The sequence below is a fragment of the Bos grunniens genome, chromosome X (assembly GCF_055505025.1).
Source record: "Bos grunniens cultivar Pamir isolate PY7600 chromosome X, Bosgru_T2T1.0, whole genome shotgun sequence".
NCBI lineage: Eukaryota > Metazoa > Chordata > Mammalia > Artiodactyla > Bovidae > Bos > Bos grunniens.
Genome location: NC_141194.1, coordinates 14311109 through 14328535, shown reverse-complemented (window position 1 = coordinate 14328535; position 17427 = coordinate 14311109). Strand labels below are relative to the sequence as shown.

Genomic DNA, 17427 nt, shown 5'->3' with positions numbered 1-17427 from the left:
TTTAAATCACTTTTTAAAATAAAGTGACCCATGATGTAAAACCTAATCTATAATTTTAAAACTTTTCTGAATTATTTTAACTTAAATTTTTAATAGCACATAATACAGAGTTTTATATATACAAAAAACAATATACAATTTTGTACTGTGATACAGTACGACTCAAAACTTCCTTATACAGTCAACCAGGAGCTGGAATATCATAATCAACTAATAATACCTTGACTGAACATTTAAAGGAGATAAATGGAATCATTCTAAAAATGTCTTTTAACCTTACAGATTATAACTATCACATATATATAATACATATATATTTACATAGCTATTTTTCAGTGTTTATGATTATGCCTACAATAATTTCTATCAATATTTAAAATACTAAAAAAATTTTTTTTATCCTACTCAAGCCAGAAGGTCCTGATAGTATTTTCTAGAAAATTCTTTCTCTGGAGTCATTAAATACTGGGCTTATGAATATACACTAATTTAAGTCAAAAGATAAAAAATACTTTTAAAACACCTGTAAAAGCTACCTTGTGCTATATTAAATTAATTTTGTACTTACAGGACTAAATTTCTTTTTAACTTACCAAAGTCACACAGTTTCAAAACGTCATTGTGGCTGATTAAGAGATTTTCTGGTTTTATATCTGGAGTATCAAGATTAAAAAACAATTATTAAAAAATGGGCCATGTACTACTGATTGACACTGTTAGATCACTGTAATGGCACTTAATTAGAAATAGAGTAATCTGAACACAAAACTGGTAGTAAAAAGCAGAGTAACACATTTTATAACAGTACACAAAAGTTTCAATTAATTTCGTTTTGAGAAACATGCAGACCACAATTTCAAAAATATCTTTTCCCCTTAAATCTTAAAGGCACTGACTGGATCTCTGAAAGGAATTTAAGGATGACTGAATCTAGGTTACCACATTTCAAAGAACTAGTTTTACTTTATAAAATACTAATAATACAAATTTTTGGAGATAAGAGTATAAAATGTTTACACCCATAAGATACTTTAAAAACACATACGAGACTAAGTAGATAGCATTATATTTCCTGGAGGAAAAAATACATAGAAGATACATTGTCTGTTATGATTTTATACATAATTTCTATTATTTATATATCTGTTTAGCTTCTCTGTGTGGTTCATGATCATAAATATCTAGTGCTGAAGCTATGCTGGATGAGTCAAGATAAGATTTCTCATTTTTTCCATGGAACTTCTGAAGATGTGGTGGGAGTTAAGGAGTAGAAATACACAGAAGATGCAGTTTAATTCACCCCTTTGGAGGCATCTCACAATTCTATTCTTAGAGTACTCATCATCTATATTATATGGTAGAAGTGAAAATGGAGAAAGGGAAGAGGTAGGGGTGAGATCTATAGATTGCAGAACCATCTGAACCATTTCAGATCAGATTTCAGAATTTGTAGATTTCAGTTTCTACTGCTAATTCACAATCATTAACTCACTATACACTTAACCAAATTATAGCATCACTATGGAAATGCAGCTAAATCAGTTCCTTATTAATATCCTCAAACTGTAGCAGAGACTGTTATTAGAATCATTATCCTAGACACTAGATGTCCAGGTGACCAGGCCACCTCTCCATGCTGCCAACAACTTTCGTAAAGCAACTGCTATGAAAGACAAATGGAAGACAAATAACAAACTGTCTCTTTCCAGAAATAATAGGAGTTGGCATCCTTCACATGACCTTTAAGCTATTCTTAATGTTAAACTATTTTTAAAATGATATCGTTTTGTGTCTGTTTAGAAACACTAAAATGTAGTATTCATTTGCCTGATAATTCAAAGATAAGAAATGGATACTGCAACATTTTCTGACAAATATTTTTTAGCTTCATTATTGTTCAATGCGTGACTCTTGAATCCAAGAGATTATCAGGAGAAGATAAACAGTGTAGAGTTAAAGATGGTGCTGAGCATGTAATTTCTCTTTTATTGCTATAAACCATCCACCTCATGGCAGTAAAGAACAAAATAAAACAGTTTATGGAAGTATAATCATGGCCTTTATACAAGGCTGATCATGCCTAAAACTTGAAAACAATGGGCACTTTCCAGTAACAGGCAGGGAAAATCAGGAGGTAAAGATACATACTAGAGATCTTGGTCGAACAGAGAATGAGAAGTGACTGTCAACGGGGGCCAGTCACTTAGCATCATCTCTAAAGTCTGATTCTGGCTTGTTTCACATTACCAGGTCTATCTGCAGGACCAAAAGGCAATGGAGAAGGTCGTTGCCCTCACCAAGCAAGCTGCAAAGTTTGCATTTGTTGAATTCTTTTATCACTAGGTACTTGTACTGCTGAAACCAGATCTGGTTATACAAACATTCGGAGATCTCACCATAATATCCAAATAAACGTGCAGTCCATCCTTTTGATGATACGAAAGGAGACCTGGAGCACAAATATCCTATACCTTCAAAATGTATTTAATTTAAACAGAAAGTCAATGCCTATGTGAAATATTTTGTTAATGTTATTTGCTATTTTAATATTTTCCATTTTGAAAATTCCATACTTACCTCGATGAACAATATCATTCTTATGGCACCAGTGAATAGCTTTGATTAGCTGATAGATATAACTTTTTACTTTTTCAGGTGGAACTCCATTTGGCATTTCTTCCAGCAATTCAAGCATATTCTAAAAATTAAATAGAGAGCCATTGATCTCCAAAATTAGGTAGGCCCACAAATTATGTATTAAAATTTTTAAAAGCATCTTGGATGATAATTCATCTCATACACAGAATATATTTTTTAAAAAATTGCTTTGCTTTCCATCTATAATCTTTTTCATGCTAAAGCAGGATACTGTATTAAATCAAGGTTCTCTTTTTAAAAGAAATTCAGTTTTTGCTACTCCCCATAATATTCCTGTGTACTCTTCACTCTCTGAAACCTATCAGGCATCATTTTAGCCTAATTTTGAGGGAAAAGCAACACAAAGTAGGGAAAAGACACTGTAATATATAGAGGAGAGGGGAAACAGTCATTTTAACATAGTGCACTGTGCATCTCTGATAGAACTTCACAGTAAGATCAAGCCTGGAAATATTTCTGGGAGACCTGGAAAATATTCTTAAATGATCCCTAAGATTACCAGTAGTCAATATAATCAGAACAAATATTTTAAAAGGCTACAAAATACTGTTGAAATAAAAATTCACAGACCCCAAACAAATCAATATGCAAAAATCTTAGTCTGGAGTCAGAGACCGTTCTAAAATTCATGCACATTGTTTAAATAGAAATTCCACTTAATCAATTTCCAGTAAATTTCCAGATTAACTAAATATCCTCCATTTCCTCTGTAAAGCACAAGATTAAGGTCTATAGAATGATTAGAGTTTACTGTTTGTAGATGACCATCTAGGACACCAGTTCTCAAAGTGTAATCTGGATCTCCGGGAGTGGCGCTGTCTCAGAGGACCCATGAAGTCAAAACTATATTCATAACAGTACTCAGCTGTTTGCCTTTTTCACTGTGTTGGCATTTATACTGGTGGCACCTTAGCATGAATCAAAGCATTAGATTCTTCAATGCCATATCCTTACATTTGAAAAAAAAGGAAAAGGTCAATTTCAGTAAAGGATGTCTTTGATGAAGCAGTAAAAATTATCACGTTTATTCAGTTACAGTTCTTGAGTACTTGTCTTTTTAGGAATCTACATGATAAAATGAGGAATACAACTAAACCACTTCTGCTGCATATCAAAGTATGCTAGCTGTCTTGGGGAAAAGCAGTTGGGTAATCAAGTTATAAATTGAACTAGTAATTTTTCTTGAGGCATACTATTTTTTACTTGAAAGAATGACTGATACACAAACATTTATGTTAACATGCAATGGGTTTTTTATTGTTATTTTAAATCAATCAATAAATATTTTTATATTCTTCAGTTTTGACTTCTAATATGATAAATATTAATAGATAAAACCCACATAAATACAAAGCTCTTAGGGTTCCCAATAATGTTAAGAATGTAAAGGAGTCCTAAGACCAAAAAGTTGCTCTAAAATTTTGTCCCTGCCAGTCAAGTTGCATACATATAACCAATCAGCTGCCTGTTTTTAATACTCTTATACCTATTTATAACAGATACATGTTATTTTAATATAATTATGTATCATATAAGCCAACTAAATGTTTTTTAAAAAGAGGTTTGCTGTTTATAAGAAAGGGAAGTTTAATAATTTGAAAAGACTTAAAGGAAAGCCACTACACATAATTCTATCTAATCAAATGTGAATACAACTAGAAAACACTGGCAAGGGACAGTTGTGGTGGTAAGGATTCTGCACTGAGACTACTTTGCAATGTTTTTAAGTTTTCACTTCACTTTAAAGAAGCTGACACAGGATATCACTGATGCATTAAGGGTAGGATGTATGTAAGAAAGCCCATCAGAAATCCAATCAGAAGATCAATACCCACTTCTAAAGAGAATGTGGAAAATGAATGTATATTGATAAGTCTTAAGTTAAAATAAAATGTTTAAAGCATATATGTATCATTTTTTTAGGGATTCTCCCCTTGGAATTATCTTTTTCAATTAACAAATGCACGTGAGGAGTAAAAGGGCTTTGTAATAAAGAACATAAGTTGTATGTCTCATTTACTATTCAACTCTAAATTCCTCACTTATAGAGAGAAATGTCCCCCAAAATCCATTCTTCCCTTACTAGAGCAATATATCTTATAGGTAGATGCATAAATGCCCAGAAAGAAGAGTACATTTTCCTCTGCCTTGCAGGTAGTATGGCTATGCAACTAAGTCCTGGCCAATGGGATGTGATAGCTGAAGCTCCATCCTGACCTTGAGGACAAGGGCCACTTCTGAGGGGTGGCAGACCATAAAGGCGGAAGCCACCTGGGATCTCCTACAGCTGTAGAGCAGAGGTACCATACCCATCTACCTTTGTATTCGTACTTGAGACAGAAACTTCTATTTTGTTTAAGCCACTGTAATCTTGTGTCTCTGCTACAACTCCCTACCCCTAAGAACATCTTTCTACTTGCCCTCTTGAGACTCACTGTCAATCATTAGGCACTGCTACTGATGGGAGGGTGATGGTCACCTTCCACTGAAAAACTGTAAGGCCAGCACAAGAATCCCAGGCTTAGAGGTCAGAAGACTGGAGTTCTGGTAGCAGCTCTGCCACTTATCAGCAGAGAGACTGCAGACATTACACACTGTCTGATACACATAGATGATTTCTCTGTTTGTTCATACGAAATTGTAAACAATCACCATGAGTAGAATTAGAAATAAAAAAGATAACTAAAATAGATCTGGCTGAATTTTATTATTTGGCAGCAAAATTGTAGACCACATGATTATTTTTGACAACTAAAAAATAAGCATCTGATTCTACAGCAATCCTTTTTTATTACTTTTTTTAAAATATCAAATTTCAGGGTTTTTTCCCCCAGTGGGAAGGATCCCTTAGGAAAATGCCTAAATTAACACAAAAAAAGAAGCCTTTAAACAGATTCTGGAAAAGCAACATAAAACAGTGTTTTAAGGCAACAAAGTTTATATTTTTTCAAGTTTTGCTTGTAATGAAATTACTATATACATATATATTTAATTAGAAAAATAATTTGTAAAGGCTGAATTAATTGAAAAGCCATATTACTGGTTAGCTGTCTTGGCAACTCTGCTTTCCATTTCATGATGATAATGCTGGTGGTGATACTCTGTCATTTATGACACAGAAAGCACCTGAGATTTAACCTAAAGCAAAGATAAACCTCTCCAGTCTTAATTTTAGATAAGAACACAGGAAATCAGCAGTAGCCACCTATTTACTCAGTAAGGAAACCTCTGAAAGGTCTGTCTGGCTCCAGTTTACTCTATTCTTGTGAAAGCACTTATTTCAGTTCTTGACAATAACCAACTGATGTAAGTCAGTTGCTGTTCAAGAAATTCATAGGTATATAATATTGTTTATGGCATTGGACATTTCCCCTCAGGTCATATGATTAAAACTGTCACTAAGAGTTAATAACAATTATAAAAATATTAAAGCAAGTACAGAGACAACTCGAACAGTATGTGCTTTTTCTTCTTTTCTCCCACGCTTCTAATTCCTTACTTGTGGTCTCATCTACCTCCTCAAGCTTTACCTTCTGGCTCCTGGCACATCTTCTTCCCTCAAATAAAGCTACAACACTGGCAATTCAAAAAGGCTGCTTCATGAGCCCACTCATGAGCCATCTAGGTCTGATTCAGACACCCTGTGCCTGTGCAGTATCTTACACATACTTCTATCATCCTGTACCATCACTGTCAATTTATGTACCTCTCCCTCAGAGGCCTTGCTTACGTATAATTAAAACAAACGAAGTCTAAAAATTACTTGTTGAAGATAGAGTCTAAGACTTCAGAAGCCAAATCAATACACTGTTTAAATTTAAGATTATCTCTATATGGTTAAAGCGTACAAAATCCTTCAATATTTTTTCAGGATTTCTAATGACTCTGGGTAATACTTTCATTTTTACAGTCAGATTAAGAGCACAATGACAAGTAACATCCAACAATAATACTTTAATAGCATCCGAAACAGTGCTAAATAAAAGAATGAGGCAGATCTCTACTGTGTCAGTGACTTACTTTTTCAACATACTCAAACACCAAGTACAATTTCCCCCTCCGACGAAAGGCTTCCTTCAACTCCACAATGTTTTCCTGTTTGAGAGTACGAAGCATTTTAAGCTCTCGTAAAGTCGTTTCCTTGACTTCTTCATTTTCTAGAATGTAAACAATGGTGAATAGAATAAAATTAAAGCTTTCAAACCACTATTCAGGAAATTCTAAGAACACTGAAAACATACCAATTTCACTTTCCACTTTGAGTACTTCTGCATAAGAAGTCCAAGGATGGAATATCAAATATCAGATTTTCTTGTTGAAAGGATCAAGAATGAGAAACTTATAGAAGAAAAGGCTTACTTGACCAGCACGAACCTAACTTTCTGCTTGTATTTTCCTGTACTCTTTACTGCAAAGTGTATACATAAAACAGACTTACAGATACGACATAGGAATCCACTGTTGTGTTAACCCTACCACTACATACAGAGGAAGGAAGAGTATAAAAGGGTAAAAAGGAATCAATCTTATCACTTGATTGGAGCTTCCATGCAGCATCTGTAGCCATTGAAATTTTCAAGTTGGGCCTAAAGCTTTGGCTTAAAAGAGCATTTTATTCCCCAGGCTGCATGTGAGTCACCTCTGTGAGCAGAGGTCACGTGCCCTGCATGTATCCACAGTGCAGCTCATAGTCGGCCTGCAGGGAATGCTAAGGGTGACTGATCTCTCTGAACAGCGGCTGCTGCCAGTTCCTGCTGTCCTCCTGTGGCATGTCCATCTGTCCACCCCGAGGTAGTGTAGTGTACTGGAATGGAGAACTTATGCTGAACCAATATACCCTTTCGTATCATCAGCTCCACTCATGGTGAACCCTCAGACACAGAGGAAGGACAGAAGTCACATTAACGCTAATGGATCAATTGGCAGGGGAGCAAGTAAGGTACTATTTCATGTTAAAGGAATTTTTATAATAGCTTTAGATCTAGTTGGGACATCCTAACCGCCATAGTTACATATGTATATACAAAGAAGGATACAGGTTCTTAATCCCTGATCAGCATTCTGAAAACCAAAAACATCAGTCTAAAAACTGATATTTTTTTCCTAACTTTAAGGAAAATCTCTTTAGGAGCAAAACCTGAACTAACATGAAACCACTTATAAGTCTTTGTTTAACCTACTTAGTATAAATAATTCTTATATTTTGCTTTGGAAATAATACCTGATCACAGGATCCTAAGGTGACATGCCATATTTCCATTCTAAAATCTAAAAGTTATGAATTCTAAAATACATATGGCCCTAAGGTTTTGGGTAATGGTCAGAATCCTAGCTTGAAAGTCTAAGCTGTGTGACCCTCACATTCAGGCATGTCTGGGAAGGAAGAAAATAGGGTTAGGGACAGAGATGAGAAAGATGAAGATGCCTTCAAGAAAGAAATGTTTCCTAAGCAAAGTACACTATAGAAAAGACCCTAAATGGGACCAAAGAGGGAAGGGAGATCCTAAATGCAGGGCCAGCAGTACCTCTGAGATTATGGTCACCCCACACAGCTCAGGATCTTAGTTCCTGGACCAGGGACTGAATCTAGGAGCTGGCAGTGAAAATGCCAAGTCATAACCACTGGACTACCAGAGAATTCCCCTACCCCGCCACCTTTCAAACTGGGTTTAAAGAAAAGAGACTATAATTAAATCAAAGTCAATGCTCCTTTGTGAACTGGTTACACAAGTGAAATACTCTCCTTACTTCAAGAAAACTGCTGGAGAATCCTGGAACAGGAATTCTGCCTATCAGAAGGCAGGAAGCAGCAGTAGCAAAGCGGACAGTGGCACAGACAGTAAACCAATCCACCCACATCAGGGAGGTTAACTGGAAACCAGGTCCTCAGAGGGCCCATGTCGGAGCATGAAACAGGGGGCCACCTGGCAGTAGGGGCAATGTATGTGACGTGATTAGAGGACTTTCCAAAGTAGCTTAGAGGCTTGTGAGGGCAGATGTCCAGCTGTTCTGCAAACCAGGGCTGGGCCAGAGAACTGGTGTTTTGTAACTGTCAGAAGTGCTAAAGACTAGGGAGGCTAAATGCCTCCAGTCTTATGAAGAAGGCCAACCTGTTTCTCTGCTGTCCCATCTGAGTTACTCCCAAGGTTGAGGTAATCAAAGTAAAATCCACCTATCTCTAAGACAGACTGCCACATAGATGGTCTTCTAATAAGGAAGTAATTCAGCAAGAGACAACTATACTACTCATGACCTGATCTTGTCTGCGTTTCCACCCTCATCTCATGCCCTTCTCTCCCTACCTTTATGTTAGTCTTTCGGTTCCCAAAAGAGCCCCAAACTTCATTTTTTAACCTTAGGGCCTTTGAGCTTATTCCCTCTGCTGAGAACCCTCATTACACTACCAGACTCTTTACAGGGCTAGCTCCTTCAGGCTTTAGTTTAAATGTCACTCGATCACTCAGCCAAAGCAAGCCTCCATCCCCATTAGTCCTCATCTCAGTACTCTGACTTTTCATTCACAAACCTTCCCACCATCTTTACTGATGTATTTGTTTGCTTACTGGTTTACCATCTATGTGGCCACCGTTGCTAATCCAAGAGCTCTAGGACGACGGGTCTAAGTTCTGCTTGGTATTCAATAATACACACCCAACCACCTAGGACTGGACCTGGTACAGAGGAGATCAATAAATACTTCCTACACAAATGCTTTTGATGGTGCTACGAGGAAATCTTTGCCCATATGTGGCTAGCTCTTATTCCCATAAAACATGGGAAGCAGCAATATGATATCAAACAAAAGGCACTTTGCCTTCCTGGTTTTGAGGACAGTGTTTTCAAGCTTCTTTCTCTAGAACTTTGAAAGGGCCATTTTTCAGACAGTAAGACAAACTGAATTTATTTTCCCTATTTATTTTACCTCTGCCCCTAGTAGTCTACAATATGTGATTATGAAAAATGAAGACTGCAGAAAACTGACAGCACCGAGGGTCAAGAACACATATATATTTGGTTATTAGAACATCCCTAAGCTATGCTGGAGCTGGTTACAAATAAATGGTGCCACAAAGTAAAAGGTAAATAAAGCTGGTATACTTTTTCTAATCAAAAGCTTGGGGAATTCTTGGCACTGAAAAACAGGTACCTTTGTATCATTACCAACTTGTGGCAGTTTCACTTTGCTAACAGATAAAGCCAAATGGCCAAAGCAGCATGGCTGTCATAGAAGGAACACCGAAGTAGGATCCAGGAGACCTATATTTTGGACCCTTTTAACCAACTAACAATGTAACATGTGACTCTGGGCAAGCCATTTAACTTTTCATTCATAAAGTAACTAAATGGACACTCCTCCACACCCACACAGTATCCTAAAAAGTCCCATGGCCTTTCCCAAATCTAATAATCCATGATTTCTTTTCATTAAGATCTCATTGATTATGTGCCTAAACTCCACTGAATTTTGGTACTTTGTTACATATATATTTATTATTTGAATCTATACTAACTTTGCTAAACAACGGCTAAAGAGAAAAGAAAAACAAATCATCAAAAAGAAGGTCACAAAATCACTTAGTATGCAGAGCCACCTCATTTAAGCAGCTCATCTTGTTTAGGAAGTGAAGGCTCTTCTAATTTATGCCACTCAGTTATTAAAAGTTGAGGTAAGCACTTTAGCACTAAGATTGTAATGAATGGGAACAGGAAGAAAGTAGAGTTATTAATTCTGTAAGTGAAAGTAAAAATGCACACTCTTCATTATCTGGAAATTCCATTATTCTTGTTCCTATGAGTACTTTTAAAGGTTCCTGGCCTACTCCATGTACTTTATGATGAAAATTGTGGCACTAAATGATTAGATGATGGGGAAAAGGAATGTACATTCCACTTATACATGCTTCTCTCCTCAGAGGTTCAGAAAGTAGCAAAGCTGTTGAGTAAGGCAGATTTTTAAAGGTAGATGCATAGCCTACTGAAGTGGGCACAACACCCCCTGCCTTCCAGTTGAAATAATCTCATGGCTTTTTATTTAGGCTGTGTGTGTGTGTGTGTGTGTGTGTGTGTGACATCTGACTCTTTGCAACCCTACGGACTGTAGCCCACCAGGCCACCTCTACCCATGGAATTCTCCAGGCAAGAATACTGGAGTGGGTTGCCATTTCCTTCTCCAGGGGAACTTCCCAACCTAGGGATCCAACCCGGGTCTCCCGCATTACAGGCAGATGCTTTACCGTCTCTGTGACTTCCCTGGTGGCTCAGATGGTAAAGCATCTGCCTGCAATGCAGGAGACGGGGGTTTGATTCCTGGTCGGGAAGATCCCCTGGAGAAGGAAATGGCAATCCACTCCAGCACTCTTGCCTGGAAAATCCCATGGACGGAGGAGCCTGACAGGCTACAGTCCATGGGGTCACAAAGAGTCAGACATGACTGAGCGACTTCACTTTCACTTTCACTCCAGTTCACAAATGAAGAAACCAAGTCTAGAAATAATAACTTTCTCAGGGCAAGTGAAGGGAATGTCACACCACAGGGACAGAGGTGACATGGTGTAAAGGCAGTGGGTGAGCTTTGGAGAGTGAGTTGTAACACCCAAATTCAGGCCTAGACTGTTTCTGCTTCATTACATGGCAAAGCAGCACAGTGTCAGTGGAAGAAAAGCTCAGTGAAGATCCTGGGGTCTGTGTCTTAGTCTCAGTTAATCAAATAGTAGCTGTGGTTCCTCAGCAGTAAACTAGTATTAGCATTCTACTAGATGCTGCTAAAGGCCCTTCCATGTGATTCCTGCTTATATGCATGCTGATAGACCTGGACATCAATTACCATGGAGGGTGTTTAGCTTAGTACAGGTAGTGCTTCTGACAAAGTTCTGTAAATTCTGCTGCTGCTGCTGCTGCTGCTAAGTCACTTCAGTTGTGTCCGACTCTGTGCGACCCCATAGACAGCAGCCCACCAGGCTTCCCCGTCCCTGGGATTCTCCAGGCAAGAATACTGGAGTGGGGTGCCATTTCCTTCTCCAATGCATGAAAGTGAAGAGTGAAAGTGAAGTCACTCAGTCGTGTCCGACTCTTTGTGACCCCATGGACTGCAGCCTACCAGGCTCCTCCGTCCATGGAATTTTCCAGGCAAGAGTACTGGAGTGGGGTGCCATTGCCTTCTCTGAAATTCTACTGAGTGATGACTAAATAGTAGGGTCAGAAAAGGACATTAAAAAAAAAAAAAAACTAACTAACCAACCTATTTCTAACCTTGCCAGCAAGGCTGAAAGTTAACATACATAAAAATCAAGGAGGGAGATACAAAGTAAAAGAAAACAATTTTTAAGAAGAAAGATCACAGGAGCGAAAGAAATGCAAAGATAAATGATGAAAAGAGAAAAATCCAAAGATGAGCAGAAACTCTTCTGTAACCCTATTTTTAAAGAACTGTGGGCTTTGAAAAGAAGTCCAGAAATAACTATAACCTACTTTATGAAATCACAAACTTGACACTTTTGTATAGCCAAAGAGGCACCCCAAAATGGACTTTAAACACGTACTCTGTGGGGAAAAGTCAAGCCATCATGGTACAAAACCATAACGGTGCCATTTTTGAGTCTGGATGCCCTGACTGAAGAGGGAACATCAACAGGAGGCAAGAAAAATGGCCAGAGGGGTTTAAATGGTGGTGCTGCTGTCATATATACCAAAAATGATGAGAACTCTTAAATCTTCAGAGATGAAGGCCAGATAAAGCACAATGGAAATGGATTAAAACATGAAAGGTGCAAAATGTTCACCAAATTCAAGAAGAATCCCTGAAGTTTGAAAGAGATCCATTTTGGTCATTAAAAATAAGTGTGGTGAAATCATGACTAGCTCAAACTTAGTGAACTCATTCATCTGTTTAACCAAGGGTTGGAAAGTCTGTCTCAAGGCCTCTCTTACACAGAAATCAGATTCTTGAATTTAAAGATTATGAACCCTTGTTTTGTACAAGTATACAAAATAAGAGACCAGAGTTCCCTTGATTCTGAGATCAGAATAGAACTTTCCAGTGTCTGAGTAAAAATAAGGATGACATAAACTGGAGGAAAGAATGATCAATTAAACATTTTCTTATGATTAAGAACAACTATGTCCATTCCAAGGTAAAATATTTATCTATAGAAACCATAAACAGGAGCAAGATATGAAATGCAAGCAATTTTGATAGAAAAGCAAAGACACAGCCTAAATCCTATCTTAACCATAGACTACTACACAACTCCCTCAAAGTCAGCCTCCTTGTCATGTATGGAGGCCCAATGACAAGTGAGGAGGATCTCTCCTCACCCTATCACCCGTACATTCAGGAAGGGCTGAAAAGTTCGAATAAACAAAAGGTACTATCACATCAGATGATTCAAAAGTTTGTCAAAAATAAGTTTTAGACCACAGGACTTCTTTAATTAAAGGTTGAACAGGGTTTGTAATTCTTGCTGGTCCAAAGCTATCTAAATTAGTGCTCTTGGATTATTTACAGAATTGAGCATGGTAGACACTGGCATATAAGAGAATGCTGATCCAAAAGTGATAGAAGATTATCATCTGAACATCAAATCTCAATGTACAAGATTGGAATTATAGGAAGGGTAGGAGGATTAGCCTCAATTTATCATTATACATAGCCTGAAATGTACCTTTTACCTAAATAATCTCTAGTATCTTTTTGGTCTCTGATAATTTTTCTTTTCTCAGAAAAATACAAATACATACTGAGTAGAATTAATTCTATGGAGACTTCTGGTTGGTTAGGTATTTATTAGGTAAGTGTTTCTCTGTGGAAACTTATATTAATAGACAAATTTATAATACTATCATTCAGGGTTATCATCAAGAATTCATTATCTGAGACTCCACATTTATGATGATGAATAAAGAAACAAAAGTCATCAAAATAGAAAATATTAACAAATGAAAGGATCTCAAATAAAAATGTATTCACTCAAGCATTCCTTTCTTTTAACAGGGGTTTTTAATTCCCACCAGTGTGTCAAAGTTTTTCAGGGAAAATCATAGCAAAGACACTGATAAATGACCTGATGGAGTTATACCAGTTAACTGGAGAGACAGAAAAAAAAAAAAAAAAACTGACAAGGATGAAGACAAGAAAAAAAAAAAAAAAAAACAGGAACATACTGAAAAAGAAGTGACAAAACCTTTTGTATACTTTTAATGACCTTTTTATTGTGAAAGTCATTCATTGACCTAGCCTATAGTTTTACTGTAAAAATTGCCCCACCCGCCAAAAGATAACACTTGATTCTTTTCTCTAAGAAATAGTACATAGTTGTTATTATAATCTAAATTGTGTTAACTATAAGATAAAGTAAATTTATTTTCATAATTTTAATTACTTTTTTTCAACTTAAAACTCTCAATTTAACTTTTACTATAAAATTTTGGTTTCCCTTTTAAATAATAATCTAGGATAATAACGACTTCTTGAACTAAACAGCAGTCTACCTTAAAATGATGCTCAAAAAATGGTTAATGTAAATTTGTGGATACATATGAATTTAACAAGAAAATAGGACATTATCATAATCTTTTAAAGCTAACAGAAGATAATATATATACTCAAAAAATATTCCTTGATACCATCAGCATGAGAATACTTGATTAGCTTGAATGTGGGTCAGACCAAGTTCAGATCCCATTTCAGTTTAACAATGTTTTTGCAAAATTATTTCATTACCTTCACAAAGATTTTTAAATACTGGATTTAGAAAAGTCAGTATGACAATATCAAAAGAATATATTCAGGATAACTAATAAAGGAAACTCATGGGAGCTATATGACAATAAGGGCAATATTATGAAACAATATTTTTAATTATAATTAGCTTGACTGAAATTTAAGATGATAAACTGATACAGAATTAAGTGGTTTACATAGGGGTTGAATGGACATCCTCACCAACACTAGACTATCTATGTACACTTCACACTCCAAAAGGGTATTAACTGCACATGTTCCCTTGCTTTCCATTAAGCACAGTAATACTCTAGCAGGAGGAAAAGGGTAAAGACAGAAAAGATTGTGTTAGGTCTCCCAGGGAGAACTGGAAATAATAGGAAAGTGTGCCTAGGATAGGCCTGGAACTGAGAAGTTAGGAATAATTGGATACATTTTCATATTCTATCACTGAAATATTTAGGAAGTATCCCTCCAGAAGTATGTACAGGCATGCCTACAAAGTGTCCAGGTGCAAGGTGGTAAGTGATGGGGCTGCATGCTTCTGAGGTATAGTAACTGATAATGGCCCAGCAGAGATGAGGGCAGAGTGGATTCGTGTTTTGTCAGCTCAGTGAAATAAGAGCTGATCAAATGTTTCCCATGTTTAGACTACCAATACAGTCCTGGGATGCCACAACTAGAAACAATCTCTCTCACCTCAAAATTATGCAAAGTGATTCAGGCACTGACTGCTTTCTACTCTTTTACTGCTTTTTATTTACAGGTCTTAATTCTAATTGATCAGAAACTTCTTGAAATTATCCAGACCTGATTTACCTTCATTGATCTTACAGCACCTGGTTCAGTACTCAGTGGAATTTTTTTATTTTTGGCAACACCATCCAGCATGGTGCTGTTAGTTCTCTGACCAGGGATCAAACCCAATGCCCCTGCAGTAGAAGTGCAGAGTCTTAACCACTGGACTGCCAAGGAAGTCCCCAGTGCTCAATGAATTTCAACAGATACACTACTGATTGCCAATCTGAAGGTACTCTAATGTGGGGTCAAATATATCACTTAATTGAAGCTAAGAATTGGTATTCTATAGGATAGAGGTTGTAAAGAATTGGGTATTTATTTTTTTAAAAGCAATGACATATGTGGCCTAGATTGCACTGCTTTTCAAAAATTTGATGACACATTATTTCTGGTGGTAACTGATGGTCGACAATGTGCCTTACAAGATGAATGCACAGTCAGAAGTTTTTATATGCAGGCAAAGGTTATGCTTTGATCTACTGTTGCAGCCACTCTTTTTAGTAGAACACCATTTGTCTCCTGGCCACCTGTGGTTAACCCAAAGCCACTGCTCAAAGAGCTCACTTCCAATGGTCTCCTAGTGGGTTGGCCTGGGGCTATTGCTTCCTATTAGACTACAGGTATATCATTTGAAGTAGGGCTTTTTTGGGTTTTGTTTTTAAAGAATTAGCTAAAGTACTTTTTTTTTTTGGCCTACTCTTTAAGGCTGCCAAGACAAGGCTAAAATTCCCAGCTGACGTGCATGTGCTCCACATAACCAGCACATCAGAGCTGGGTTACATCAAATACTACTGTCTCTACCCTAGGAATTGTTAGTGAGGCCCATTTGTTATTTAATGTTTGCTAAGTCTCTAAGGTAGGGGTGGTGAATGTTCACAAATACAGAGGCTGGTATCTGACAGTACACAGTCGCTGTGTGCTGATGAAGGTAGGCTATGAATGCTATTGTCACGCTTCTAACTAGATATGATCGGTTGATGTTATGGTGGGATCTTTCACTCCTGTAGCACTAGTTTTCAAATGGCAGGCTGTGAATCAAAATATTTGATGCCAAAATAGGTACTTGTATGAATTTATATGAGCAAGAAAGAACAGAAAATAAAGAACCTCACATTAGTAAAATAACCTTGTGAAACTTTTCCTTCAGTTATATACATATGATATTATGTATGAGAACACTGTGTTAGGAGGTAAAAAATATTTCTGCTTGGAGTCTCTGTCAAAAAAAAAAACTGAAAAAAATGCTACCTGGATCTTCTTAGAGGCCACGTCTGTCTTTGGAGTCAGTTTTACTACTTGGCTGTATTTGTATGGCCAATAATAGTCTTGATTTAAAACCTAATGGCCTACTGAAATGCTTTATTTTTTCTCCTGTACATTACTTTCACTGGGTACACTATTTTTGTTGTTGTTAATATTTTATTTTAAACCTTGCCCGGTATAGGGCAAATTTAATACTCCATTTGAAATGGTCTCTATGTGACCAAAGCTTCCAAGTATGGTATTTCTTCTTGAAAAGCTTTTCTTTTCCCAATGAGTTATTCTAAATATAAAACCATTCCCTCTGTACTGTCTACATACTACTTATCTTTGTATTTCTATCTAACTAGGAGATCACAGTAACCAATACCAGAGCCTTTAACACAGCACTCACTACTTGGATGAACCCAGGAAGTATTTACTTCAAATAAGTTTTCTCATTTTAAACTGTTAGTATGTGGAAACAGTGTAAATAGCACATCTTCTGTCCAGCATTTGAAGCAAGATTTCCAATGCTGTCTCTTTAAAACACAAACTGAATTTTCTGATATCATGAGATTTGAAAATATTCACACAAGAGGAACTAGATGTTTCAAAGCAAAGCATGATGATCAATAAGATATATTTATTATACTTTCTGAGATTGAGACTCTAAAATCTAAGGAACATAGTCTAATCAGCTAGATCTCATCTCTTCCATATTCGATTCACAAAAACTAAATACAGAAAGAAAAAAAATATATATATACCTTCACTGTCCTTGAATTTCTTGATTGCCACAATTTCATGCGTTTCCTGCAAAGGAAAAGAGGCAGAAGAAAAGTCATTCTCTAGTGTTTTTCAAACTAGGAATCCCAACTGTCTGGAGGTATATTCTGAAACAGAGTAGCAAGAACTTAGAGAATAAAAAATAAATCCTCCTTGTCCTCAGTCCCTCATTTCTCAGTTCCAAAACTGTCTTTCTTACTACCCTGCAGGCATTGTCAGGG

At 36.7% G+C, this 17427-nt stretch overlaps 1 protein-coding gene across 9 annotated transcripts in view; it reads right to left on the bottom strand.

Moving 5' to 3' along the window:
* CDKL5 (cyclin dependent kinase like 5) overlaps positions 1 to 17427 on the bottom strand; it is a 179463-nt gene that overhangs the window by 46724 nt on the left and 115312 nt on the right. For 7 of the 9 annotated variants that reach the window (XM_086387354.1, XM_086387349.1, XM_086387355.1 and 4 more), the window contains 4 exons: positions 17188 to 17233; positions 6679 to 6815; positions 2578 to 2698; positions 594 to 653 (listed from right to left, as the gene is read on the bottom strand). In XM_086387354.1, coding sequence (XP_086243480.1) covers positions 594 to 653; positions 2578 to 2698; positions 6679 to 6815; positions 17188 to 17233 — 364 coding nt within the window. Of the gene's footprint in view, positions 1 to 593; positions 654 to 2577; positions 2699 to 3409; positions 3608 to 6678; positions 6816 to 17187; positions 17234 to 17427 lie in introns of those variants that run through there. The other 2 variants (XM_086387357.1, XM_086387356.1) reach the window with 2 other exon arrangements.